The sequence below is a fragment of the Coffea arabica genome, chromosome 3c, assembly GCF_036785885.1.
Source record: "Coffea arabica cultivar ET-39 chromosome 3c, Coffea Arabica ET-39 HiFi, whole genome shotgun sequence".
Lineage (NCBI taxonomy): Eukaryota > Viridiplantae > Streptophyta > Magnoliopsida > Gentianales > Rubiaceae > Coffea > Coffea arabica.
In genome coordinates this window covers 14,687,100-14,713,726 of record NC_092314.1, presented here as the reverse complement: position 1 = coordinate 14,713,726, position 26,627 = coordinate 14,687,100, and the positions used below count along the sequence as shown (strand labels likewise).

Below are 26,627 nucleotides of genomic sequence, written 5' to 3'. Positions count from 1 at the left end.
CATATTTTACTTTCTAGGGTCTTTTATCATTTTTTGCATTTTCCCTTTATATATATCCTATATCCCGTATTCCCTCTTATATCCATATCCCCTATTTCATATAATCCTATGCATGAGACGTGACATTAGATTTGCATTTTATATAGGGAAAATTAGAGATAGGTTAGTACATTTGTTTGATTAGATTAGGGAAAATCCCTTGAGTATGGGATATGGACGAGTTTGGCTTTCTAACTTTAACAAGCTCGTATTCCTTCTATTAAAGGGAACATTGAATTCACGACTATTAGACCACCCCGGCACCCGTTATAATGCATTCCTCTAAATCATGTATATTTATATAATTATTATTTTCTTTTCTTTTCTTAGAGTCTCATATTTTTGCATTATTCGTGATCTCTTCAAAGAGTCCCTATTGGGCACCACAATTAATGTGATTGGCACCAATTAAACTTTGAAAAGATATTTTGATCCCCTGATACCCTCTTAGGCTTAGGGTTTGCATTCATATAGTACATCCAAATGTGATAAATCTTTAGATTAAAATAAGAAAATCTTTATCTAAATCACACAACTAGCATTAGTTAGGTTGAAAGGGTGACTCGGATTTTTATCCTTGCCTTCCCTTTCTTCAAATGTGACTCCCGAACCCTTTTCTTTGATTTACATAGACTTGGAGTCGTTTAAAAAGGGTTATTCTATTTTCTTCTTAAAAATATTTTAGGTAATTTGGTACACCTTAACTCAATACCAAGTGGCTACTCCGATTTTTTATTTCAAAAACTCTTTTTAAACTATAATCTGGGCCCAAATCGTCACACTTTCAAACCCCATTATTAGGCCCTTTTCCTCTTTTCATTTCATTAAATCAAAAATTCATTTTTTACTCAAAATTTGAATCAAAATCCATTTTTTCTAAAACACATGATTTTATTTTAAAGAATGGGGCGCGACAAAAACAACATCATTTTATGAATTAATCTCTATTGTACTGACAATATATATACTACCAAGTCTACATGTATAAGAACTAATTTTAATTTTAATTTAAAATTTAAATTTTGCACATGTCGCCGTACATTCAAACTAGATACTGTATACATCGAATTTATATTGGTCATTGATGGATCAAGCACTAACAGTTGCATGAGTAACTATTTTAGGAGGTTGAATTCATCAGGCACTAACAGTTGCACGAGGAACTATTTTAGAAGGTTGAATTCTAAGAGTTGTCTTCTTTAAAAAGGGGAAGGGGCAGTATAACCATTTCTAAACAGTATAAGATCATCCTTATACTGTATAAGAAGGAGTTAGGGTTTGAGTACTGACTTTGTTTCCTTCTGTTGGGGAAAGCAAAATATCCTTTTCTATTCTTTATTCTGAGACATTAGTTGCAGATAGTTGCATAAGTACTATTAAGCTCTCCTTAAATACTACTAAGTACTATTAAGAAGTTGGGTTTTCACTCATTGGTAGGAAATACTTCGTGTGGGGGTATCCCGTATTGTTGAGTAGAGCACCCACTCCAGGCATACAGGCATTCCAGCCCGTTTTAGTAGAAGGGGGTGCTGTTTCTTCTGCCTCTTCATGGATATATAGTGTTTGGCCATTAAACTGCAATTTCAATCAATTTACTTATTCATTCTCTGCATGACCATTACCTTAGTTACTCCTCCATGGTGAACGAATGGCTATGGTTGTTTCTCTCGTGCTTTTGTTAGGCTTCGTATATATCACGGGTTTCTAAGATCAAATTAACTTCTTTTGTGATGTTTGGGCACAGGTGTGGCTTCTCTTTATAATTGAGGTGAGTTCATTGATGATTTTATGAGCACAAACGCTGTCCAAGTGTTGATCCGATTGCTAGGATTCGAGTATGGTGAAATATCTTCCATTACTTTCATTTTAGTGAAGTCGAAGGGATCAATTTCTCAAATTCCTAGCGTTTTCAACCTGACAATTTTGCAAACCAAGCTTCAAATCAAGGCTTTGAAGATATTGATGGGGAATCTGCGCCATAAACCTTAATTCATGAAGCAGATCAAGGAGTAGATTCTTTATTGATTTGGCGTCGTCTATTTCTCTTAGGGTACATTTGATAAAACTAAAATTTGAAATTTGAATCCATTAAGTTATTGAATTGTTAAGTATTAAATCAAATACATTTGAGTGTATATCACATTCAGTGATAAGTTATCACTTATCACTTATTTTTTAGAGCAAATTTTGTTTAGAAAATTCAATATCATTTAATTAATTTAGATGTTTAATTTTTTGTTATCAAATACGTCTGAACATATTAAGATGCGAATCCATTAAGTTTAGAGTAAATTTTATATACACTTTTAGTGTATACACTATCACGGTTGAATGGATGATACATAAGTAAATTCAAAATTTGCACATGTGTCATATAACTAATGGTGATAGTGTATATATATTGACAGTGTATATAAGATTAATCTTTAACTTTAAGTGTTGAATTAGATTATCAAACATGACCTTAATTTCTTAGTTATTTAGTCGATTGTATTAAGAATAGATTGGGCCAACTTGCGTGTAACTTGGAACCACATAGTTGTTGTTTTAATTGAGTTGTTTTGGGCCTTTTAGGTTAGTAAATAATTTGGCCAGTTTAAAACTTAAGTTGGGCCTTAATTAGTTAGTTCTTAGTTGGTTAATTAAATAGTTAAGTCTTGGCCCATTTTGATTTGTACTTTGGCTATAAAGAGCCGAACTCTTTGCTTTGATTAATAGAGACAATAGAGATAACGAATTTTCCAACATTAAACACGTGTGTTTCCCTCTTGGCTTCTTTATGAGCTATCCTTGAACACCTTAGAGTGGTTTTAAAATGCTAATTGACTTATCAATTAAGTAGTTATCTTGATTGTGGCGTAGTCTACTGATCAAACGTTCTTGAGCCATTTCTTGAGCATTTTGATTTTCGCTACCTAAATCTTGATATTGATTCTAGATCCTTGGGGATTGTGGTGCTACGAGTTATGTCTGGTATTAGAGTTAGTTGAAGGTATCAAAGTTATATCCCATTTAGTTTTCTTGTTTCCGTCTATGTCGTTCTTATTCTAAGGTTTTGTGTTTTGAGTAAAAAAAAAGTTATTGTTCATTTGTGGTACTGTTCATCTGTGTTGTTGTCCATCTCGAAAAAAAAAAATTCTGTTCAAAGTGTTTCTTGGAAATCCAAAGTTCTTACCTAGGGTTTCTTTGTGAGTCTTGTTGAATCTTGGATTGTGTGAGCTGTTCGCACTTGCTACTTGAAACCCTAAATTTTGGTTTTTGAAGTTCTCGAAATTTTTGGGGAAATCTTGGCTGTTGATATTTGTTTCTTGAATCTTTCTTGAGTTTCTTGATTAAATTCCAGAAGTTCTTGAAGATCTTGAAACAATCTTAAAGGTTTCTTGAATTCTTGTGCTCAAACTTTTCGAATCTTCAAATTCTTGAAACCTTGAAAATTTGGGGCTTGTCTTTTACTGGTTTCGTCACAAGGTTGGAGGTGTTCGTATCAAGTTTACTACTCTTTTTTTGGGTATTCTTTGGTTTACAAAGAATCGATTTGCATATACGTCTGCAAATAATCTATATTTGGTTGTAACTACAATTGCACTATTTAACCTATTCATTTCTCCCTTGTTTTTTTTACCCTGTATGTGAGGCTGAATTTATTCTCTAAACCTAGCTTTATTGCATATATCTTGAATAAGGTTAGTAATTTCATCATTGGACTCATAATTTGTCAAATGTAGTTGCTTTGACGTGATTATATGAACACTAGCCTCTAATTGTGCTCTAAAATTAGTTATCTTCAGGCTTTTGATTGTGTCTCTTTCCTCATTACTTTTTGGGATTCAGGGTTCATCAATTGTGCATGTTTTGGGTTTCTGAGTTGGTTTTCCCTTTTCACTTTTATGATTTTAAATGCAAAAAATTTTGGTTCCTACAAAATTTGTGATTCATTTATGTGACAAACTAAAATTGTTTCTATAATATATTTGTCATTTCTTTTGCAAAAAGTCGTAGTTTGAATGCTTTTCAATTGGTTGATTTGTCAAATAGGTTGAAAAGACTCATCCTACTTTTTTCAGAATCGTTTGGCTTTCTCTTCTTTTGTTATGAATTTCTTGTAATTTGTTATTCAGCAAAAGGTTTGTTTTCTAAGTTTTTCTTTTTTTTTTTTTTTGCTTTGTGTTATTTGTTTGAAACGTTAAAGAAGCTTGGTTGTTTGTAGTTGTTTACTTAGTTCCTGATCGAAGAATTCCTGCAGGCAGTAGGCACACAAAATCAATCGTAATAATAAATTACTTGGAGTATTTTCTACTTTATTTATTCTAACAAAAATTAAAAAAAAAAAGTTGAACTCAAAGTGTGTTTTAATCACTACTCAAGAACGATTCAAAAGAATCAAGGTAAACCTTTGAAAACATTCAAGAAAATTACAATAAACCAACAACAGTTGAATAATGATTAATTAAAAGTCTACTAACAAAAGTCCTAATGACACCTATTTATTGGCGAAAAACATCTGAAACCGAAAAGGAAAAAAATATCAAGAAAATGAGAAGACAGCAAAAAATCTTGTTGTTGGCCAATGCTGGATCCAATGCTAGATCAGAGGCTCTCCAAGCCGGAGCCGGCGTCGGATTGAAGTGAAACAGCTTCAAAATTCCTGCAATTCCAAACGATACCGGATGATCCATTCATAGTACAGTAGTTTTTTTTTTTTTTTGTGTGCATACGGATTCTTGTTGTCCAAATTTTGTTCTTGCAAGTCTTTTTGGTTCCTGGATGATGTTTCACAATTTAAAGTTTATTTCCACGCCTCTTTATTGCCTTACCCTATTTTTATTAATTTAATTAGGAACCCATCAAAACTGATTATAATGATTGGTTAGAATGTAATCCAATAGATCTAATACAAAGATAATGCGATAAGAAAGTTCTGATTCATAATGCTTAAAGATTATCTCAAGCCGCTACCAGTCAAAGAAAAAAGAGTGATTTTTTTTTCCCATTTCCATGTTGTGTAAAAGATTAGGGAATAAAAATTTCAGGGTTATTATCACGCTACCCCTTTAAACTATATCACTACTATCTCTGCTAAGGTTTATTAGAGTGGTTCTCAATTTACTTTTGTTTGGCAAACATAATTTCATTTTTCATGCCCACTATTATCAATTTTTGCTAAAAAGAGCTTCTTTCTCCTGTTTCTCTATGTTATTCAGAGTATCTTTTTCGTCACACATATGGAAACTGTCATGTGTTGACTGCAGCACACAAGGCTTGTTTGGATCTCCAGAAAGTTAACAGAGTAACAAAACCCCAAGATGGTACACTAAGTGAAAGGAAAATTAGTGGATATCCAGTTCAGTAACTGAATTGAGCATCTCAGTAGTTTGAAGAGACTGATACAAATTTCTTCGAAAAGATTTCAAGATCTATTACACAAAAAAGCAAAGAAAAAATCAAGTAATTCCATAAAAGCTAAACATGAGAGTAACTTCATAGCTGCATGCTTTTCCCTACTTCACACATTAACCAAGATATGTTAACTGCAAAACTAATGGAACACTGACTTCTGCCACTTATTCAGATTAACAAAAAAAGGCAGAGGAAACCAAACGTGAAAGTGAACAACACTACTCAAGATACTAATTACCATACCTGAGGGTGCCTTGTAATTCTCATTATCCCTGTTTCCCAAATATGCATTTTGGGCTTGTCCACTGCTGCTACCTCTAATAAATTGAAGGTTGATGGATAAAGGAAGAAGAAGGAAACAAAGTTAGAAAGCCACAATAGGTGATGTAGCCAAGGCACACCCTGTAGTTGCCATAACTGGACTCCATCATATCTGTGGTTGATAAAATACACCTGTAGAAAATTCAGTAGAGCTTTTAGTTAATCAAATCAGTAACCGATAAACACGCATTTTATGGAAAGGGGCTCCAAAAAAACTTAAGAGCACTAAAGTAGAAAAACTTGGGCAATGCAGATCAGTTGGGAACTCACAACAGTACTAACAGCCAATGGAAGAGAAATTCCAGCAAACAAGACACGATAAGCACGCTCTCCAACGATTTTCTCACCTGTGTCTCTGAGACTCGCCAAACCACTATGGACTACCGCAAAAATGAGCGTCAAGGTCAGCATTACAACCTGCAAGAAAAAATAGGTTGCTTAAAATTCCCAGTTAAAATCAGTAAAAAAGATGATTGCCATGAACTAATTGAGTTCTGGACAAAGATAAAACTTGAGGGTTCTCAGTGAAACTTTAGAACTACAAGGGCTGAAGAGAAAGAAAGGCAAAGTTCAAGGAATAAATGAACAAATATTCCAATTGTTACATTTTGAGCTTTTTCATACATTATGGTCCCCAAGAAATAGCCTAGTCTCAGTTTAGTTCTCCACCTTTCATTTCTAAGTAAATTGCTCCCCCAACTCTTCTAGCTTCAAAAAATAGTCCCTTATCTTTCAATTGTAACACATTCAGTACCCAATATTCATAAATTTTCCATTCATAACTTAAGCACAATACATTGAAAATGTAGAATTAAAATGGGAAGAGCTATGATTTACAGGTCTTGAGTTCAAATTCCCCTTATTCCGCTTCTTAAATCCCACCCCCCACCTGCTAGGAAAAAAAATTAATTGTTTGAAAAAATAAATGGTAGGGGATTGAATAATACAGTATTGAAAACTTAAGAGACTAAATGCTACTACTCACAAAACATTAAGGTCCAAGATTCTAATTAACCTTTTCCAATTTTAGTACTAGGTCTTTCATGTTCTCATCAAAGTAACAGCTTAACTAAGACCTTTAAAAAAAACTTAGGGACCAAACAAAGTGGAATTACAAACTCAAGGGACCAATAATGCAAATTTCCACTTAATTCAGTACGCATACCAACAACTCTATCTACAGCAAATAACAAAATGGTCCTTCTCCAACAATTAAACTACTAAAACTACCAAACTCATATAAACAAAAAAATTGAGCAAAAACCCATAAATTTATAAAAATTATTCTGTTGAAAATATATTCAAATTTGAGTAACTGACCTCGTGACTATCAGAAACGGAGGAAACAGCATTGATGAAGGCTTTACCAAAGCCAGTGGAATTATCAATCCAGGCCACGTTAAGAACAAAAAGCACAATTCCCAAAATGGCAGTAAAATAAATCCAGGAGGAAATTTTCTGTTTGGACAGGTCGAATTCCGCAGAATCCTCGCCAACGAGGAATTCAGTTTCCTCGGCTTGATTCCCAAGTGCTAACGGAATTAACGGTCTCTTTCTGGGGTTTGTTGAGGGGAAGAACAGTGAGTTAGCTTGTGGGGTGTTTGGAAATGCGGTTTTGGAGGGCTTGTTTGAAAAGATGGGATTGAGTGAATGATAAGGGGTTTTAGTTTTGGGGGCTTGTTTGCGGTGAAGGGGGGAATTGGGTTTGGAAAATTGAGGGAATTGGAAAGGTGAGTTTGATAAGAGAATTGAAGTTGCCATGTATTATTATGAGTGGTTCGTTGTGTGTGAATTTGGGGGTTTAAGAGAGGTGGAGGAATGTGTTGTTGTTGTTGGGGTGTGTGTGTTAATTTAATAGAGGTGGGGGAATGCGTGTGTGTGTGAAAATGGGGCTTAAGAAAGGTGGTGGAAGTATATGGGAAGAAGGGAAGGGAATCTGGAGGGAGAGGTGCTTTTGGGAGGGGAATTTGGGTTGGGAATGATAAATGTTAGTACATTTTGGTTGAGGATTTATTTGAGTATTTTTATTCCATCTTTGGAATTTTCGTTTGATTTAGCTATTTTCAGGTGTATTTTTTTTAAATATTTTACTGTATTAGTGTCTATGCAAAATATTTTTTGAAATTTATTTTTCTTGAATTATTTTTATTTATGTATTACTGTAACGTTGTATTTTTTTTTTGTTGAAAAACTTATTTATAAAAAAGGCCAATTCAAACGGAATTGTCTACTCATTTTTACCATGATTTTCCAATATTTGGGATTCATTAAGTTCTCATGTCTGTTAATTTAGTCCCTTGTTTTGTCTGTAACCTAAGCTAGTTTTGATTTTGAATAATATGCATTTTTTGTGCAATAGTTTGAAGCGATACATAAAACAACATGGAATTATATAAAAACTAAAATAAGAATCAAACTTCTTCATACCAAACCTTTTTGTTCATTCCAAGTGCACCTCAGAAAAGCCAAATGAGAAGGATTGCAAGTAGGTTTTGTGCCTGCAACTACTTATAGTGAAGTACTCAGTAGGTTGAGGTGCTGTAATTTGTTTTCTTGACTACAATAATTGGTCATTTTCCTGCATCTTATGATAACTATCCTTGGCAACCTTCTCCAATTCTCAAGACCAAATAAAAGTAGAAGAAAAGTTCATTACTGAGATCTGAGATTCATAAAATTAGACCAAAAACATGAGAATGATATCTGAGATACAGTTTAGCTGTTACAGTTTAACTTTTTTCTACCTCCTTTCTCTCCATTTTTGTTCTTCTTCTTGTTGTTTCCCTTGCCCTGTTTGCTTTGAGAGGCCTTATTGTTGTCATTGTTTTGGGAAGCAGAAGCAACATCAGAAGGCTAATTCTTGACCTTTTCTTCAGGGACTTTCCCAATTACCCCCTCAGGCTGTGTGTTATCAGTTCCTCTAAACAAATTTTTGCCATCATTTTCCTCCTTAGGCTCAGCATCAGAAACTATCCCAGAAGCAGTTTCCCTTGGCACAATTAAATCATTATCATTACTATATAAAAAGTACCATGAGTCTACTTTGGAGTGCGAGTATAAGCAGTATTTTGATCATAGTTTTTGTTATTCCAATTATGCCCTTTTAAATTTGTTATTAAGGCTTCATTTAATCTTAATTGTGGATTAAAGTTTAATTATTGCACCCAAGGTAAGACAAAGGGTCACAAGTGACTAGAACTTCTGTTATTCCAATTATGCCATTTTAAATTTGTTGTTAAGATTTCATATAATCTTAATTATGGGTTAAAGTTTAGTTATTGTGCCCAAGGTAAGACAAAGGGTCACAAGTGACTAGAACTCCAAAACTAAAAACGTCATATTTAATAGAGAAAATGTCATCCATTGCATATTCAAGGAACATGAAACCACTGCCCAAAAAAAAAGGCATCCAGGATATAGTTGTAAGTGGTAGTGTATAAAAAGTACCATGAGTTTATTTTGGAGTGTGGGTGTAAGCAGTATTTTGATCTTAATTCCTATTATTCCAATTATGCTCTTTTAAATTTGTTGTTAAGGCTTCATTTAATCTTAATTGTGGGTTAAAATTTAATTATTGTACCCAGGTAAGACAAAGGGTCACAAGTGACTAGAAATTTTGTTCTTTCAATTATGCCCTTTTAAATTTGTTGTTAAGGTTTCATATAATCTTAATTGTGGGTTAAAGTTTAATTATTGCACCCAAGATAAGACAAAGGGTCACAAGTGACTAGAACTCCAAAACTAAAAACATCATATTTAATAGAGAAAATGTCATCCATTGCATATTCTCGGGACATGAAATCACTTTCCAAAAAAAAATAGCATCCAGGATATAGTTGTAAGTGGTAGTGCATTAATAGCAACCCTCAAAACAAGAAAAACTGAAAAAAAAAAACTGAAAACTATTCATAAAATGACATAAAGTGAATAACAAATGAACCAAGAAGATGAGAATAACATTCCAATAAGATTAACCATTGCAGAAGATTTTTTAGATTTTGATCCTTTCAATAAGTCACACATTTTATTTCCAGGGAGATGCACTTGCAAATTGATGACTGCTGGGGACATCTCATTAAGATTGAATTCAAAAATTCTCCCGATAGCTCCTTGAGCTGAAACCCATCTTGCATCTTCAAAGAGTTGAATTTCATCTACCATAGTCTCACCATCAGGGTGTGCTATGTACTACTCCTGACCTAATGCGGGTTGCACCTTTCCAGTTTTCAAAATTATGGCTTGCAATCATACAGCCCCTACAATTATAATGAAAATTAAAAACTAAATGGTCAGGTTACAGAAAATCTAAAACTAAAATAACACTATCAATCATTAACACCAACTAAAATAACACTATCAATCATTAACACCAACTAAAATACCACTACGAATCATTTACACCAATCATTAACAGCTAAAAAGCAAAAATTGAAAACCCCTACCAAAACTTAAAATACAATCTTAAAATCATATGAAGGTAAACAACGAATTAATCACAGAAACTGAAAAAATTAATTCATATGACATAGAAGACAACATTACATTTATATAAATATTGCATCTTTATTAAGTTCTACACCCAATTTCCAACACCCTTAAAAAGTGAACATGTCAAAGCTTACTCCTATTTTTTTAAAAAAAATTACAAAAAAAACTCTAATATTCTGTCTATTTACTATGGCAACCAATAATCAAATCACCACTATATTTATTCCTTTTTCTACTTCTTCTTCAACTTTGCAAAATTTAATTTTGGTCCATGATAAAGTGAGAAAATATATACTTTCATGTTCATCTGTTAATTTTTTATTTATATTTTGCAATTTATTACCATTTCTTATTTACATTTTAATAAATTTACAGGGAACAAAAATTCAAGCTATCATGTTTGATGATATCATCACAAGATTTGGAAATAATTTTCAATACAATAAGTTGTACTTACTTTCAAATGGAAGTGTGAATAAAACAAACACTTCGTATGCAAATGTCAACAATGAGATTGAATTGGTCCTACGAAATTACACTCACATAAAAAAAGACCGTTCTCATGTACCAACAAGGAACATTATCTATGCACCTATCGAGTTTGAAGAGGCAAAAAATCCATACTTTATCAACAAATGAATAGGTAACATTTTCTTCCAAAATCAATGAAATTTCTTCTGCAAAACTTCTAACAATTTTCTACACTACTAGGCTGAATCATTGTACTTATTTACATTCAAAATAAACTTATTTTCTACAGATGTCATTGGAGTGAGTTGTTACAAGTATGGCTCAAATATTGGTGCTTCCAAAAAGAAAAGGTGGATACACTCACAAGAGAGAAATCACCATAATAAACAAAAAGTAAGATTACTTTTTAGCTTGCTTTCTTACTATATAAATGTTTGAAGCTCCAAGCATTAAAAAAAAAACATACGTCCAGCATCACTTTTTCCTTTATATGTAGAGTGTTCATAATTCGGCCACCTAATACATTTTCTATTTCACAACTTCGCAGTCATTACTTCATGCCTAACATTTTTATATTAAAATATAAAAATTATCCTCACACTATAGGTTTGCCACTATGAAAATCATCTTATGGGGAGATATGACAATTAATGAAGCTCAATTTCCACAAGAAGTTGCATCTCAAAAGCCAGCAATTGCAGCAATACAATTCCAAATGTTTGAATACCAAGGTAAAAATATCAATAGTAAAAATAAAATAACATTATAATTACAACTTAACATTTTAAAATATTCTAGGAGAGTTTCATCTGTCAACAACATTCATGTCAACTCTACAAGTCAATCCAAATTGCAAAGAAGTTTTGAAACTTCAAAAGTGGTATGAATACAATTTTTTTAGACCTTTTTTTTTTATACAAATTGAATGCCTTGAATTACAATACTGAAAATTTATATAGGATTACTACAAAGAAAAGTGAAAATCTTGAAGCTGCAATCTTGAAGAACAAGATGGACTTGGCCAAGCACATTCAACTCAAAAATATTATTCATCAACAACATTCATTGAAAGAGGTAAATTTATCGCCTCATAAATCTTCAATTTAGAAAATTCCTCGAAAAAAAAAGCCAAACATCATAAAAACAATAACAAATAACTGCTTTTTGCAGCATGCTTTCTGCATTTCCAACGCAATTGTTACCGATATAGAGAACAAAGCCGAACTATACTATAATGCTTTTAAAGGATGCAGCACCAAAATTATCAATTTCGAAAAAAGATGCAGAATGCCCCAAATGCAATTATCCAACAAAAGATTTTACACTAAGGTAAGTCACTCAATTAAATACATGACATGAAAGCTAGACTTTAAAATGACAAACTTGAAAAGCACAGTTAACAACTTAATATCATTTCCAAAATAGGTACAATATAAGGATGGAAGTCGTCAATGGACAAGATGTGGCAACAATAATATTATTTGAAGACTTGGCAACTAATTTTATTGGATGCCCAATACAAGAATATATAGATAGCACTACATCTTTCAAGGTAAGTTCCTAAAAATTATTAAAATAATAAACACATCAACTCTTAATAGTTAAGCATTCAATTTAAACCTATCTGATTTACAAATACTGAAAACCGAACGGGACAAGGAGAAATCAAAGTTGTATAAGAAAATGATTGCCGCAAAGCATAAGGAGTTCAAATTCCTCATCAAGCTTAATAGGATTGGGCACTCCTCTCATGGACATCCATCAATGGTAGCAATAGCATTCGAGCAACTACCAAATACAAATAAACAAGAAGATGCCACTCCATCTATTGCATCTGAACAACATGCTCGGCAAAGCATAATAAAAGAGAAAAATTCAAAGGTGATTGAAATTGACGATGATGTTCCACTACAGTCCTTCAAAACCAAAAAAGGGGGAGCAAGAAGTAATGCATCCAAGCTCAAAAGTCAATTGAAAAAGAAGATAAAAGTCGAGAAAATTAAAACACTAATGATTACTATTTCACATTTAATATCTTCTCTTTTTCTTCGTCTTACATTCAATAAGATTGCTTTGCATTGCTTACTTTACAATATTTTGTAACATGCAATTCCCACCCTTGCTTCTATTCCCAACTCTACATTACAAAGGTAAACTCAATATAAAAACAGAACAAAATGATATAACTACATATCATCCAACCACGTGCAACGCACGTACGGTATCACTAGTGATTTAGAAAAGCCTCCAGCCTAGGCCACTTTGACTGCAAGCTCTTCAGAAGTGATCCAATTCCTTGCAAGTTTCCAGTCTGTATAATATCACTGGTGGGGGAAAAACATCAATGAAACTTCGAGTAAACTATCGAAGCTGACACTTGAAAAGCTAAACATAAAAATTGTATAGTCAGGTATTGAATGTAGCAAACTAGGGAAGTTGCACAATCTGCAATCATGAAAGCAGCAGAAGTTCTTTTGTTTCACTACTACTTGGTTCAATTGCCAACCAATATGAAAATTAAGCAACCCTTTACCTGGAATAGTGCCACAAATTCAGCTTTCTAGATAAAGTCCATATGCAAAAACCATGGATATCAATTGTCAGTTGTCACCCTAATGTTTTAGTCTAAGAAAACTTTTACCAGACCATTGCAAGCATTCGATTTCAAGTATTTAAAAGCTGTGGTTATGAACTTACCTAGCATCAAATTGCTTGATTTCGTCAAGCATGCTGCTTGCTTCACCGAATTGGTTTACACTACCACAAGGAAGAAATTTCTTTACATTCAGTCCAGCAGTTAAAAAGCTTGTACTTTCTTCCAATTCCTCCTGGAAACGAGCAGCATAAAAGAGAGTTGTTAAAGCTATTACATGGAAGTGCTTGTATGATTATTAAACACAAAATCCACAAAGCAGCTGAGCAGACCTAAGCAATCCATTTGTGATTACCTTAAATTGAGAAACATTAGAACAGCTTGATCACTCTTCATGTTGTCTTTTCTCTGTTGATATTTGCACATCAAAGATTTTTTCAGAAAGGCCTGAGTACATCTGTGGGTTCCTTTCAGTTCCACTGCCTGTGCTCATTTTCTGATCTGGTGCCGCAGAAATGTCAATTGACATGAGAGACTCAGCATTATGAACAAGTCCTTCACACAAATTCGGAGCATTTGCTTCAACCATAGGCCTTTGCTGATGGTAACTTCCTTGCTTTCGGAACAAGTTTCTCGTGATGTCATCAATTCTTGGTGTCAAAGCTGTGTCAATGATGATTGCAGGACACGCAAATTTTGGACTATTTTCTCTCAAATGCACAATCACAAGAGGATTTCCAATCCTTCTGAATGCTTCTACAGTTGCATTTAAACTAAACCAATCCTGAGTCAAATTAAGCTTTCTTCTTGGCCTAAGTGCCTGAATGAATGGCATTGGCAGCTGCGAACTAATATGAGACTGATCAAGCAGATGAGAAAGAACATTAGAATACTTGCCTGAGTTCAAGTGGAGCAAGCACAAGATAACCACAAGCCTTAATGCTAGTAGTGGATGATACTGATCTACATCAAATTTTGATTTTGCAATCCATGATGCTGTCTCCCGCTTATTAAAAAGAAACTGTTCAACCATCATAACAACAGAATCAAATATGATTTCAGGAGACAACTGCGTGTCAGCTACTGAACTCACATCTGGATACATGTCTGCTTTAAGATAAACAAGCCATTCCACAAAAGAATACTTTGTTGTGAAAAAGTAATCCTTGGAATGAAATACAAGGAGTAGCAGGCGTTCAACAAGATATATTAAACAATCAGGTGATACATAGTCATATGACCTCCAATTTGCAAGATAAGTATCTCTCAAAGCTTCGTGGAAGCTATCAATCAGTGAAAACTTCTTCCAATCTTCAGCTGAAGTATTTGATGAAGGATCACCCAAGGATCTTGATTCTGTTATCCCAGAATGCCTCAATGAAGATACTTGCAAAGAATCAATGAATGCTCTCCACGAAAAATTCTTTTCAAATCTTTTTGCTATCTTCATGTACAGATCATCTGTTGGTTTTCCAGATCCAAGCCAAATCATTACCACCCTCCCAATTTGACCGTAGGTAAGGTCACCCTTGTTACTGATATTGTCAACAATAACCTCTTCAAGTAGACTCCGTGAGAGCTCAGTTTTCCTTAAAGAGATCATGTTTTCCACCAATGATTTGCAACAGTCTAGTGGAAATACATATTTAAAGTACGTAATTGGTGGCCGCAGGAAATTTTCTAGCCTCCTTTCAACACTAGCATTGAATTTGAATGATTCAGTCAAAAATTTCATCAATTGATAGATATCAATGAGGCAAATGCTTTGGCAAAATAGGGAGAATGACTCCCTTATTGACAACTTATAAAGAGCTTCAACAGTGTCAAGTACCTTCAGGCTGACAGAAGCTACTTCAGCCTGGCAATGACTCAGAGCAGCAGATGCAAATTTTCGACCATCAATGGATACCTGGTTCTCGCTTAGCTGCTTCTGCTTGAATACAGAACCAGTTGTTTTCACCCATTCAGCATCTGAGTTCAACAGTATATATGCTACATTTGAATTGATGACCTGCCTCCTCACACCAAAATAGTTCAAACAGAACTCACCATATTCAAGCCATTCATTATCATCTGGTTTTCCCACTGTTTTGAGATATTGCATGATATTTGACATGTTCCTTTTCCACATATTCCAAAAGTGCATGAGTGAACCAACGGAGACGTGGTTTAGTGAAATCTTATCTTCTGAATGCTTTTTCATATCAACTTGCAATTCATCTTCCCATTCAAACTTCCGTGTTGTACAATCAAGATGAGCATCCAGGATCCTCCGGATAGATATCAATTCAACTGTCAAATTTTTACATAGCTCTGAATAAGTGAGAGACTGAAGCAACTCATGCAAGCTAATATGCTCATGTGCCAAAACTTCAACCTCTCTGCGAATGCGTTCATAGAACTCATTCGATTCTTCCTGTGCAAATGACATAGCTTTCTTTAATAGCATTTGTTTCTGTCGAAATGGCCTCAAGGGCCAACCTCTATTTCCAGTCACCCATAGAGAGCGATGAAGCACAAATGAAATGATGAGTAAGGATGCTTCCTTGAGATGGCCTGCCTTCCCAAGCAGGTCTGCCTCCCGTGGCAGATCCCCTCTCAACTTTGCTATTTCTATAGCTTCCGCGAAGTTTCCGAGTTCTTCTTCCAACAACAAAAGTTCATCAATACAGCCTATGCTTTTCAGGAAGTTACGTCTGGAATCCATAGAAAGGAAAGCTCTAACATATTTTGTCATGGATTTAAAATCCTTGAGCTTATAATAACTCAAAGCGCAACTCTCCAAGAACTCTTGTTCAATTTTTTCGATTTCCTTTTCGCCAGGAGCATTCTGTTTCCATTTTGTAATGTATTGCCTTCCCAATTCAAAAAGACTCCCCTGAGTGCACACAGACAAACACTCCAACAAGTAATTGCCATCAGCATAAGCCTTTGCTGCAAGTTCATAACTTCTAGCCGAAGTGAAACAATCACCCGCTTGTTTAGGATCTCCACATTTATCGAAGTAAATTCTTCCTGAAGCAAGATTCAAGAGGTTGAACTTCAAGACTATGCTTTTCCAGTTAATTGTTTGCACAAGTAAAATACCATTGTCAAACCAAAGATAACTACAAAAAAAATAACCAGTTCCTCAACAACAAACCCCCCCCCCCCCCCCCCCCCCCCCCCCAAAAAAAAACCCCATCCCCTCTCCCTCCCACAATAAAACAAAAGTATGTCTATAATAATTGTATTAAAAAATTTATAACTAAGGGGAGATTGAGATATCATGCCTGCTCTTTCGTAATCCCCTCTCAACTTTGCTATTTCTACAGCCTCCTTGAAGTTTCCAAGTTCTTCTTCCAACAGCAAAAGCTCTTCAAGACAGCCTATGCTTTTCAGGAATTTCCGCCTTGAATCCATAGTAAGGAAAGCTCTAACGTATTTTATCATGGATTTATGATCCTTGAGCTTATAATAGCTCAAAGCGCAACTCTCCAAAAACTCTTGTCCGACTTTTTCGATTTCCTTACTTTGTTTTGCGGTACCATCATCACCAGGAGCATTCTGTTTCCATTTCTTAAGATATTGCCTTCCCAATTCAAAAAGATTACCCTGAGTACATGCGGACAAACACTCCAAGAAGTAATTGCCATCAGCATAAGCCTTCGCTGCAAGTTTGTAACTTTTAGCCGAAGTGAAACAATCACCTGCTTTTTTAGGATCTCTACATTTATCATAGTAAATTCTTCCTGCAGCAAGATTCAAAAGGTTAAACTTCAAGACTATGCTTTTCCAGTTAATTGTTTGCACAAGTAAAATACCATTATCAAACCAAAGGAGACCAGCTGTTGTAGAACTATAACTACAAAAAACCACCACCCACCCCTCTCCCTGGCGCCGACAATAAAACAAAAGTATGTCTATAAGAGTTATATTAAAAGATATATAACTAAGGAGACATTGATACATCATACCTGCTCTTTCGTAATCCCCCAAATCACAGAAGCATTCAGCAGCAGACTCAGCTCTGCCAATGCAGTCGAACAACTCAGCAGCCTGTCTGAGGATTGTACAAGCCTCTTGAGGATTTGACTCACGCAGCTGATCAGCAGTTGCCCTCAGGCCAGCAGCCTTGGCCCGTTTCTCCCAATTTGTATCTCCTGCCCTTTCAAAGCACATGGTTGCCATCTGATACTTGTTCTCCTGGTAAAGCTGCATTAAAATATAAAGAAAAATTTTGTAGATTCCAGAATGAATGATAACATGCACAATAAACTTGAAACATAAAATGCATAGAAGCTGCGGTAGCAGAAACTTTAGAGAGCAGTCCAACCTTTATACCCCTTGATTTCCACTCTGCAGGACTGCTTGCCATTAGCATCGTTTGTGAAAATGATTCATCCATCTCCCTTACTTGCACAAGGCCCAACTTCTTCCAGAAGTCAAACATGGGTGCAGCAAACTCCTCACTATCTTCACAAATCCACAGTCTCTGCCTTGTCCGCGTAATTGCCACATATAATTGTTTCAATTCAGAACAAAGGATACTGTGTCTTGCATGACTAAATCTAGGAAAGCACCTAGGGAAACAAGAATCACGTAGATCTTTTTTCTCCATGAAGTCATACACCACTCTCCATTGGTTCTTCAGAGGCGATGAACTGAAAAAATTGTACAGTAATACATCCTGCAAAATTGTACAATAACCCAATCAAGACAGAGTAAATTTTGAATGAAATGTGGAAAATCTTCAGCAAAGAAATCACTAAATGGAAGAAATAAAAGCAGCTAGGCATGCATTCAGTTTTCCCAGGCCCTTGGTCATACTCATAAACGGTTGGTTAGAGAATCACTTGGTAGTAAATGACAATCAATCACCTGAAACTCTAGACCCTTGCATTCCAGTATTGTAAGAACAAGAGCATGATTTCCTACATCTCTAGAAATTCCTTCCTGAGCAGAATCATCACGTACTAGTATAACCTGTTCGGCACCAAAGCCTACTACTTTCCCACCAGTCTTTACAGTCTTTCCGAAAATAATCTCAATAGCACTCTCGTCGTTTGGCTTAAGCAGAACAGGAGCTTCACCATATATAAAGCTAATTTCAGGTTTCAAAATATCAACAGATTGAGGGAAAAATTGGTAAAGAAGGTCTGTGACACTCTGTGCTAATTTAAGTACTCCAGCATGAGTACGGAAGTTCTGCTGCAAATTGAAAATTTCTGACATACGTCTTTTCTCTCTTCTTTCAACATATTTGTCACTCTTTGATTTCATTATGAACTCATTATAGAATACAGATCGTATATCTTCAAACCTAAAATCAGTACCCCTGGCAATAGTTTGAGCTGTATCACCAGAAAAGACAAAACCTTCATCCACATTTTTGCAGATATACTTGAACAGAGCTATCTGACTCATAGCAAGATCTTGCACTTCGTCAATGTACACAAAATCCATTTTATCACCCTCCAGACTCTTGCTCTTCAGCCTAAGATGAAGGTCAATAACAAAATCAGACAGATCAAATTCACCACGCTGTAATTTCTTCTTCTCGTAAGCTTGAAAAACAGTATAGATCAGCTCTCTCTCATCTGAGCTCAGGGTTGATGCCCTACTATTAGACATGGAAACATATTCTTGCCTGCTCAATTTACCATCAGGGGCTTCCCCAGCTAGCAAGCCTCCTTTAATGTGAGATATTATCTCCGTAAATGTTCTTGAAGAATCAAGATTCTTCGTCAGTTGTGAATTGAAGTGAGGCCAATAATGGAAACAAAACCTCTCATAATTTACCTCCTTCATTCGTAAGAGAGATTGCAGAACAGCAGATCTGAAATTTCCACTTATACCAACAGAAAAGTCCATTATCTTCGTCATCTCAGGAAATCGTCTGAAATATGAATCACCGATTGTCCCATCAAGCATCATCAAAAACTTATGAAATGTAATGACAAGAGGGTACTTTTCGGAAGGAATGCCAACAAAAGAATCTGGTATATCTTTAAACTGTTCTATATCTTCCACATCTTCGGCATCATTCAAACTGGTTTCAGATGGGAAATTTCCACTGCAAGCAAAACTGCACTCAAGACAGTTAAGGTTAGAGATATAATTATTAAGAATACTTTAGTTTTCTCTGTACTATGTAAAAGGATATTATTTTAAAGAAGAAGTCTAGTATGTCAGAATGCTAACTGTATCATGTAATCACAAAACGAGCTGCTAGGAAAAATCCAGCATATCTCACATAACTTTCCACCAACTACACAACGATTAGAAGTGTGAATTGATTTGCTGCTAGAGTTCATTGCCGCATGGATTTCTGTGATGTTCCTTTTCTTTTTTGGTTATTCAACGAGAGGCTCCAAACCTAATAAGGGGAAGGGGGAAAGGGAGGGCTGGAGAACCTGGGACCTCACCATCACCTAGCTAATGTCCCTACAAGCTAAACTGGGTCTTGGGGACATATCCCAAAATTAAGTTGCTCGTGTGATCTCTTTCCTTTCCTGAACTATATCTGAACTGACATGCCAAATGCCTTCTCAGAACATTATGTCCTGCACAGACTTCAACCTAATACATATTCTAATCTTTTAGAACTATGATAAAATGTAAATGGCCTCACATACAGCATGTAGTTGAACTCCATCGTATCTATACTATGTAGCATGACTGCTAAAACAGCACATCCAAGTAAGCTAAGTTAGACAATTAGAGCAGCAATGAGTATGAATCGAACAGTACATTAAAGCACATACAAACAAATTGTACTTAATCACTGGTTAGTGGTTACCTTATCACACGGGAAACATGATGTTTGACTGCAGAACATAGTCTTGGGCTTACTGTCACAAAAAGCTGGCGCAAAAATGTCTCCCTCGTCACTCCTGTAGAGTGATCAAACTCAGTTCTCTTCAAGACGCTCGTAGACATACTATTCTCAGCTGTAGTAAATCCTTCCGAAGCAATATGGTAGATTTGTTCTTTCTCGAATAACTTCATGGACAGGACAGTAGTTTTCCCTGTGCCAGATCGCCCAAGGATGAAGCTGCTTTTGCAGAATTGAATAATTTCCCACTCTTCATCTGTAACTTCAAAAGGCAGATCCAATTCCTGACCATCACGACTGAAAAGTAAATGACTCGCAGCACCAGGTGATAGGGAGTAAAACTTCATGAGTTGCAAGCTTTCGCTAACTCTCGAATTTTCAGCATAACATCCTCCATCCAAGGCGCTATCAGTAGAATCTGCAACAGATTTGCCATTATTCATGTTCTTATGTCGGATTATCTTTGATGAGTTGGGCCAACACTTTGGAAGCTCTGCTCTCCTGAACAAGTAAATAAAAGGAAAAAGCACTAGCAAATATGTTAATGCTGTCCCATTAAAAGTGGAATTCAGTTAATACGAAGAAAAAAGTTACCCTTTAAGACATTTCTGTTTGCATTGATTGATGAAATCATCAGTATACATGTTGAAAATGTTATCAAGACGTTTCAGCAGCTTTGGGATCTCCTCCAGAGGTAATATATCCCACACCTTCAAGACTTGCATGTAATTTGATTTCTTAACAATGTCTATTGAGCACACCACATAGAGCCCCTCAACCTTAAAATGTTTCACAATCTGTGAAGATCTTTCACAAACTAAGTCCACATTTATTTTCTTAGGTCGCCAGCCACTGGCAAGACTAAGCAACAGGTTTAGGACTAACTTCTTCATGCGGGTGGAAGTCATCTTTCTAAATGATTTCTGAAAGTCATCACTAAATAAAACCTGTGACATAACATATAAAAGTAATAAAAAGATTCATGAATAAACCAGAAATTCAAATCCAAAATAACCAAAATGATTAAACTATACAAGAAAATTTGAAAAAAGAAAGGATGCCTTGCAGATTTTCGCTAACTAAAATAGACAACAGAAAATCCACAACGGATTAGGTATATATCCAAACAACTATATATGGACAGAATACATAATATTGATATCATAACGATGATGCTACACTAAAAGGAACATAAACACGAAGAAATTTTGAATGGAGAAAAGAAAGTGCAGCATGTTAATACAAAATTTGATACCGTCCAAACTGTCATGCAAACTTTTATAGTCATAGTTTCCTAGATGGACATGTTATTCCAGTATGTGCAAGTATGCTGCCAGGAATGTTACCTAAATTGATACCATAAAGAAGCAAACAACTGAACATTACCTTCCACCGTTGCTGTTTGAAAAGTGTGCTATCCCCATTAAGCAAATCCTCCATCTGATCCAGCTCTTTCTTCACATCCAAAATCGTGTTTGATACATCAGCGTCCTCATCAGCACTAAAGAAACAACCACGAGCCTTAGCATCACAAATTAATGCTTTCCAAACTGATCGAGTATTTGTCAGTGTATCCACATTTCCAAAGATCCAAAGACAGTGCCTAGCAAGGGACAAAAAATTCAATTTCTGCATATTTGAAATTAAAGATTGGAGAAAAGTTCCTTGCAGTAATATAGCTGATAAAGTACCGAGCTCTTGTCAAAGCAACATTGGTTCTCTGAGGACTAGATAGGAAACCAATAGACCCTTTATTATTGGCTCTTACAGTAGATAATAAAACAATATCTTGTTCCCCACCCTGATATCCATCTATAGATTTTACTGTCACAACAAAATTGTCAAGATTTTCAAACTTGTGACGAAGTTTTTCTTGAACCAGTGCAACTTGAGCAGCGTAGGGTGATATTACCCCAACACTTAGAGATGTATCAGTTCCATTCCAAGCTGTGCCAAAAAAAGTAATTTGTTACGTAAAAGAAGACGTGGAAAAAATAAAACAATAGTCAAAGTAGCATAAAAACCATGTCATGGGTATTAAGTACACATATTACAAATTCAATCACATTCCTAATAGATAATTAATTATACAAGCGAGAGAAGTTTTGCACCCTCAATACTCCAGCAATTCATGTAAGATGGCTCTACCAATCTTAATTTGATGTTTTGATCCATTAAGCTTCAATTTTCTAGCCCTTCATATGATTTCCAGAGACAAATGCATATTCATGAAACAGAAGCTACTCAGTCAAATATTATACTATCTTTAGCCAAAGGTGTCTTTTTCTCATTTTCACACTCCTTTTCTATTGTAGAATGAAGGCATATCTTTCCTTTCCATTGTTCTATCTGGACTGGACTAAGGCTAAACTGAAAATATGGACAAGGTAACTGCTTCCAATCCTGCACTTCGAGAGAGTCAAACTTAATACAACAGCATATATTTTATGATATTTCTCAACAGAAAACTTGCTTGTAGATGAAATTATTCAAACTAGGAAGCCTTGACGTGCCTTTGTACAGCTTCTGAACTATCTTTACCACCACAGCCGCCTCAACAATATTTCTCAAGCTGTAATCATCACCATCGCTATCTTCTTTTCCACCTGGGACATTAATGAATGAATAGGGACCAAACATTTTCTCCCGAAGAAAACACCTTTCGTGCATTTTACTCCTAACTTCAGGTGCATCCATGATCTTGCCCGAATAGAAGATAGAATTTGGGAAGCAACTAATAGATGGATGCATTCTATATTGAATGTTAAGCAGGTGCTTTGGCTGACCCAATGAACTCAACCTTTCAAATAAGCTTCTTCCAAATGCGGCATTGGCAGATATCTATATTATACGTAAACAGATATATATTATGTCTGAGGTAATCAGATGTCATGCCTGTAAGATTATTCTATTGGTCTGTATAAATTCACTAGCAATTTGCATACCTTGCTATTAACGCTTGCTGGCAACTGGCACTCATCACCAACAAGAATAGCATGCTTCAAACCAGGTAGTTGAAGTGGTATAAGGGATTCACACTCTTTCAATTGGGCAGCCTCATCAATGACCAGCACTTTAAGTGGCTCCACATTTGTCCTGTGCAACTTGTAGGAAGTAGAAGCAGTGCAGAAAACCAAGGTAGCCATTTGGAAACAGAGTTCCCTTATTGATTCTTCATTCACAGCGGCTGGGATGCCCAGATTTTCAAGAGTTGAATGAACGGTTTTTAGGACAAAGAGACACTTGCTTCTAATATCTGGCAGAAACCAGGTACATGTGACTGCTTTGGAAAAATCTTCCACCATTATGCTAGAAGAATAGAGCTTCTCCAGTATATCAGAGGTCAAAACCTTTTCAGAAAGCTCCTTCTCCAAAGACTCAAGTAGATAAATCAGATGTACCATGTTTTCAAAATTTTGTTTTGCAACAAAACTTTTTGGTACATGAGTGCAGAATGTAATCAGACATCTTCCGAGGGATGGTAAAATAGCTTTTACTCGTGCTCTGATGAATTCTAGAAATGACTGTGGCTTATCTTTTGGAGCTTCATCTTTGTTTTCCTTGGTTTTGATCAGCTCATTTTCCAGAAAGATATGGTAGTGTGAGGCACCGTGCTCAAGCAAATCAATCATAGAACGCACACAATGTTTCAAACCATTTGATGGTGCAAAGCACTCAACAAGCCTCTTCACGCGGTAGTCAAGATACATATCTTCAATATCAGGGGCAACTTTTAGTCGATCCTTATTTCCAAATAATATAATATCTCCCAATGGAGTAAATGGATCACATTTTTCAGATTCAGCAGCATATGCCTCTTTTACCAGTTTTACCACTCGAGATGCAACTTCATTTACTGCCACATTGGTTGGGGCACAACAAAGAGTCCTGTAATTCATTCTTAATAGGATAAAGAGAATCTGACTTACTGTTTTGGTTTTCCCGGTCCCCGGCGGACCCCAAATGAGTTCAATGTGAGAATTCTGGTCACATGTCATCTTATGGAGAGACGCCCTTATGGCTTCAGATTGGGATTCATTCATCTGAGAGTATAAATCTGATCCAAAACTTTCAGACAATTGTCCAGTGTGATTTACTGAACAAGAATCACACTGTTCTTCAACCTGTGACACCACAGCAAATATCAACATAAAGGGTAATCAGTAAAATAAAGATTCATCTAACCAAAAAACACACAATATTGAAAAGCAGAGAAATTGTTCAGCTGAATATTCGATCTCCATATTAATTAGCCTCACAATGACCTTAGTTCATAAGCTGTAGAAGTATGTGTATTCATGGTAACATTTTTCATATCCTGGTGGTCGACTTGACAAAACCAAAACATATCTATCTTATGGATTCTCCAGATTTAGCAAATGCATGTTTGTCCAAGTGAGATACCAATGAATACGAGATGAAGATGGAGGACTAGCAGATTGACCTGTTGTCAAGCTTGGTATCTGTAACCTAAGTACATGTAAACAATTGATTGAGATACAAAAGATTATTTATAGTAAACATAAAGAGGCACATCTTAATCCTTTTAAGAGAAGACAATAAGCAAAAAGATTATAGCCTTTCTTTTTGAATTTCAAAACAGCTAAATCTAATTGTAAAAATGATGAATTTTCCTAACTTGCTCCAAAAGCCAGCCTGGTGATGGTGAACATAAATTACTTGAAGAAGTGAAATTCATTTTTAAACTTAAAACAGAGATGAGGATTGAACCAAACTAAATCAGCTAAAGATTCTCTTCTTCATCTTCTCTTTTTGACGAGTTCCAACAACAGCTGCATTTCCCAAGTATATGACAATTTAAGAAAGCTCCTCGCCTACACCAATGATATTACACAGTGGAACTGCATTAGGTATAATCTCTCATGTTCAGCATGTAACGATATATGTCCTCTGTTTGGGAAAAAATTCTCAAAATAATGTTCTCATTCATTTTTTACTTTATTTCTCTAGGCAATTGCTATAATGTCATGAGACTCATGATCCAGAGATGGTTTACTGGGGAGATATCGAAAAGCTATTATATAGATCATGTTTTAGGGTCTGCATTGCCTAAAATGTCAGGAAAAATCACATACTCCTCCAATAAACAGAATACCTTCTAACACATCATAAAACCTTCATTTAAACTATTTCTGTTTAGCATAAACGTCCACTAGATAGCACAAATGGGACAAGGTCTTCTCTTCAATGGAGGCAGATTTGCTCGTAGCATGTTGACAATTGGTCACTAGGCAAATTTGCCGACAGCATCGTTAGATTGAGCATTGTCTTCTGTAAGAATGAGAGGAAAGTTTTCCACATTCATGTTGACTGGCGATGAACAGAATTGCTTTTCTGTCTGTTGCCAATTTTCCAATTTTATGGATACCTAATCATACTTTTATGATTAACATCTGACAAATTTCGTGAAAAGCAATGGGAGCAATGGCAGGCTACCGGGGTACATCCACTATTACTAACTAGGATATTTCATTTTGACTGTAATGGGAAATTATACCTACAGTTAAAAGTATATTCAAAAAGGGGAAGAATCTGGGCATCAAATTTGGAAACTCAAGTCTTTTTGAGATAATGCCATGGAGAAAGCATCAATTCAGCCTCATACTTACCATGGCATTAGAGAAAAGAACCTTCTCAATAAGCGTCAAATTTTTGAACCAATGCAATGCCTTCCATATTCTTTTAAGGATTTTCTCAAATTTCTTTTTTCACATTTATTAATACTAGGAAAAGAAAAAGAGATAGGAAAGAAGGAGACAAAAAATTAGATTTTGCAAAAAAAGAAAATAAAGAAAAGTCTAATATTATCGTATTACTTTAAAGTTATCGAGATTAGGATTGGAATTTGTGGTAAACAAAAAAGTGAAATAATTTTAAAATAATAAAAATATTTAATTCTTTCTTATTTGTAATTTTTAAAAAAAGAATTGAGCTCTCTCTCTTCCTCTCCCCTCTCCATCTTTCTATTTTTTTCAATATTAATAAGATTGCCAAAAAGAAAGAAATTAATACTTTCACTTTTTTTCTTGATACTAAAAAGGAGAAGAGTTAATCTAAATTTTTTATTAATTTTATTATGCAAAGAGGAGGGTATTTTCTTCTAAAGTTTTTTAACTTGCTAAGTTGGTTTAATAGCAGGATAAATTGCCTAAAAAATAACTTAGGGGGTAAATTGATAATGATACTATATTTTATGGGGATAAAGTGATAATAATTTTAAGAGTTAAACATGTCTTTTCACTTTAATTAACAAACACCATTAAGTTTGACCGTTAGTTTTGGGGGTAAAGTGACTAAAAGATAACGTTAAGGGGGAAGTTGATAGTAGCACCGAATGTTAAGGGGGTAAAGTGATAATAATCCAAAATTTCATTCTATAATCAGGATAGAAATTGGAGCAAACTATATTACTAGAAAATTTGAGTGAAAATGAAAAATATTGAGAAAAAAAAGGAAAAGGGAAGCAACTTGGGTGAGGAG

At 35.1% G+C, this 26,627-nt stretch overlaps 2 protein-coding genes across 3 annotated transcripts; both read right to left on the bottom strand.

Moving 5' to 3' along the window:
- Positions 1-5,355: 5,355 nt before the first annotated feature.
- Positions 5,356-7,747, bottom strand: LOC140037648 (15-cis-zeta-carotene isomerase, chloroplastic-like). 2 transcript variants are annotated; one of them, XM_072082336.1, is made up of 3 exons: positions 7,078-7,747; positions 6,105-6,174; positions 5,356-5,889 (listed from the first exon to the last, which is right to left on the bottom strand). In XM_072082336.1, the coding sequence occupies exons 1-3, from the start codon at positions 7,516-7,518 to the stop codon at positions 5,864-5,866; spliced, it is 537 nt and encodes a 178-aa protein (XP_071938437.1). In that variant the 5' UTR covers positions 7,519-7,747; the 3' UTR covers positions 5,356-5,863. The 2 variants fall into 2 exon arrangements, with proteins under 2 accessions (XP_071938437.1, XP_071938436.1); XM_072082335.1 differs by having other exon boundaries at positions 6,028-6,174; positions 7,078-7,732.
- A 4,968-nt stretch (positions 7,748-12,715) lies between these two features.
- Positions 12,716-25,825, bottom strand: LOC140037647 (uncharacterized). The gene is made up of 14 exons (XM_072082334.1): positions 25,757-25,825; positions 23,072-24,250; positions 22,640-22,967; positions 21,818-22,073; positions 21,513-21,729; positions 20,721-21,073; positions 20,091-20,627; positions 18,170-19,376; positions 17,625-17,978; positions 17,266-17,503; positions 16,582-17,040; positions 13,665-16,324; positions 13,414-13,544; positions 12,716-13,040 (listed from the first exon to the last, which is right to left on the bottom strand). Exons 1-12 carry the CDS (start codon positions 25,757-25,759, stop codon positions 13,695-13,697), a joined length of 7,761 nt encoding a protein of 2,586 aa, XP_071938435.1. The 5' UTR covers positions 25,760-25,825; the 3' UTR covers positions 12,716-13,040; positions 13,414-13,544; positions 13,665-13,694.
- Positions 25,826-26,627: the final 802 nt, after the last annotated feature.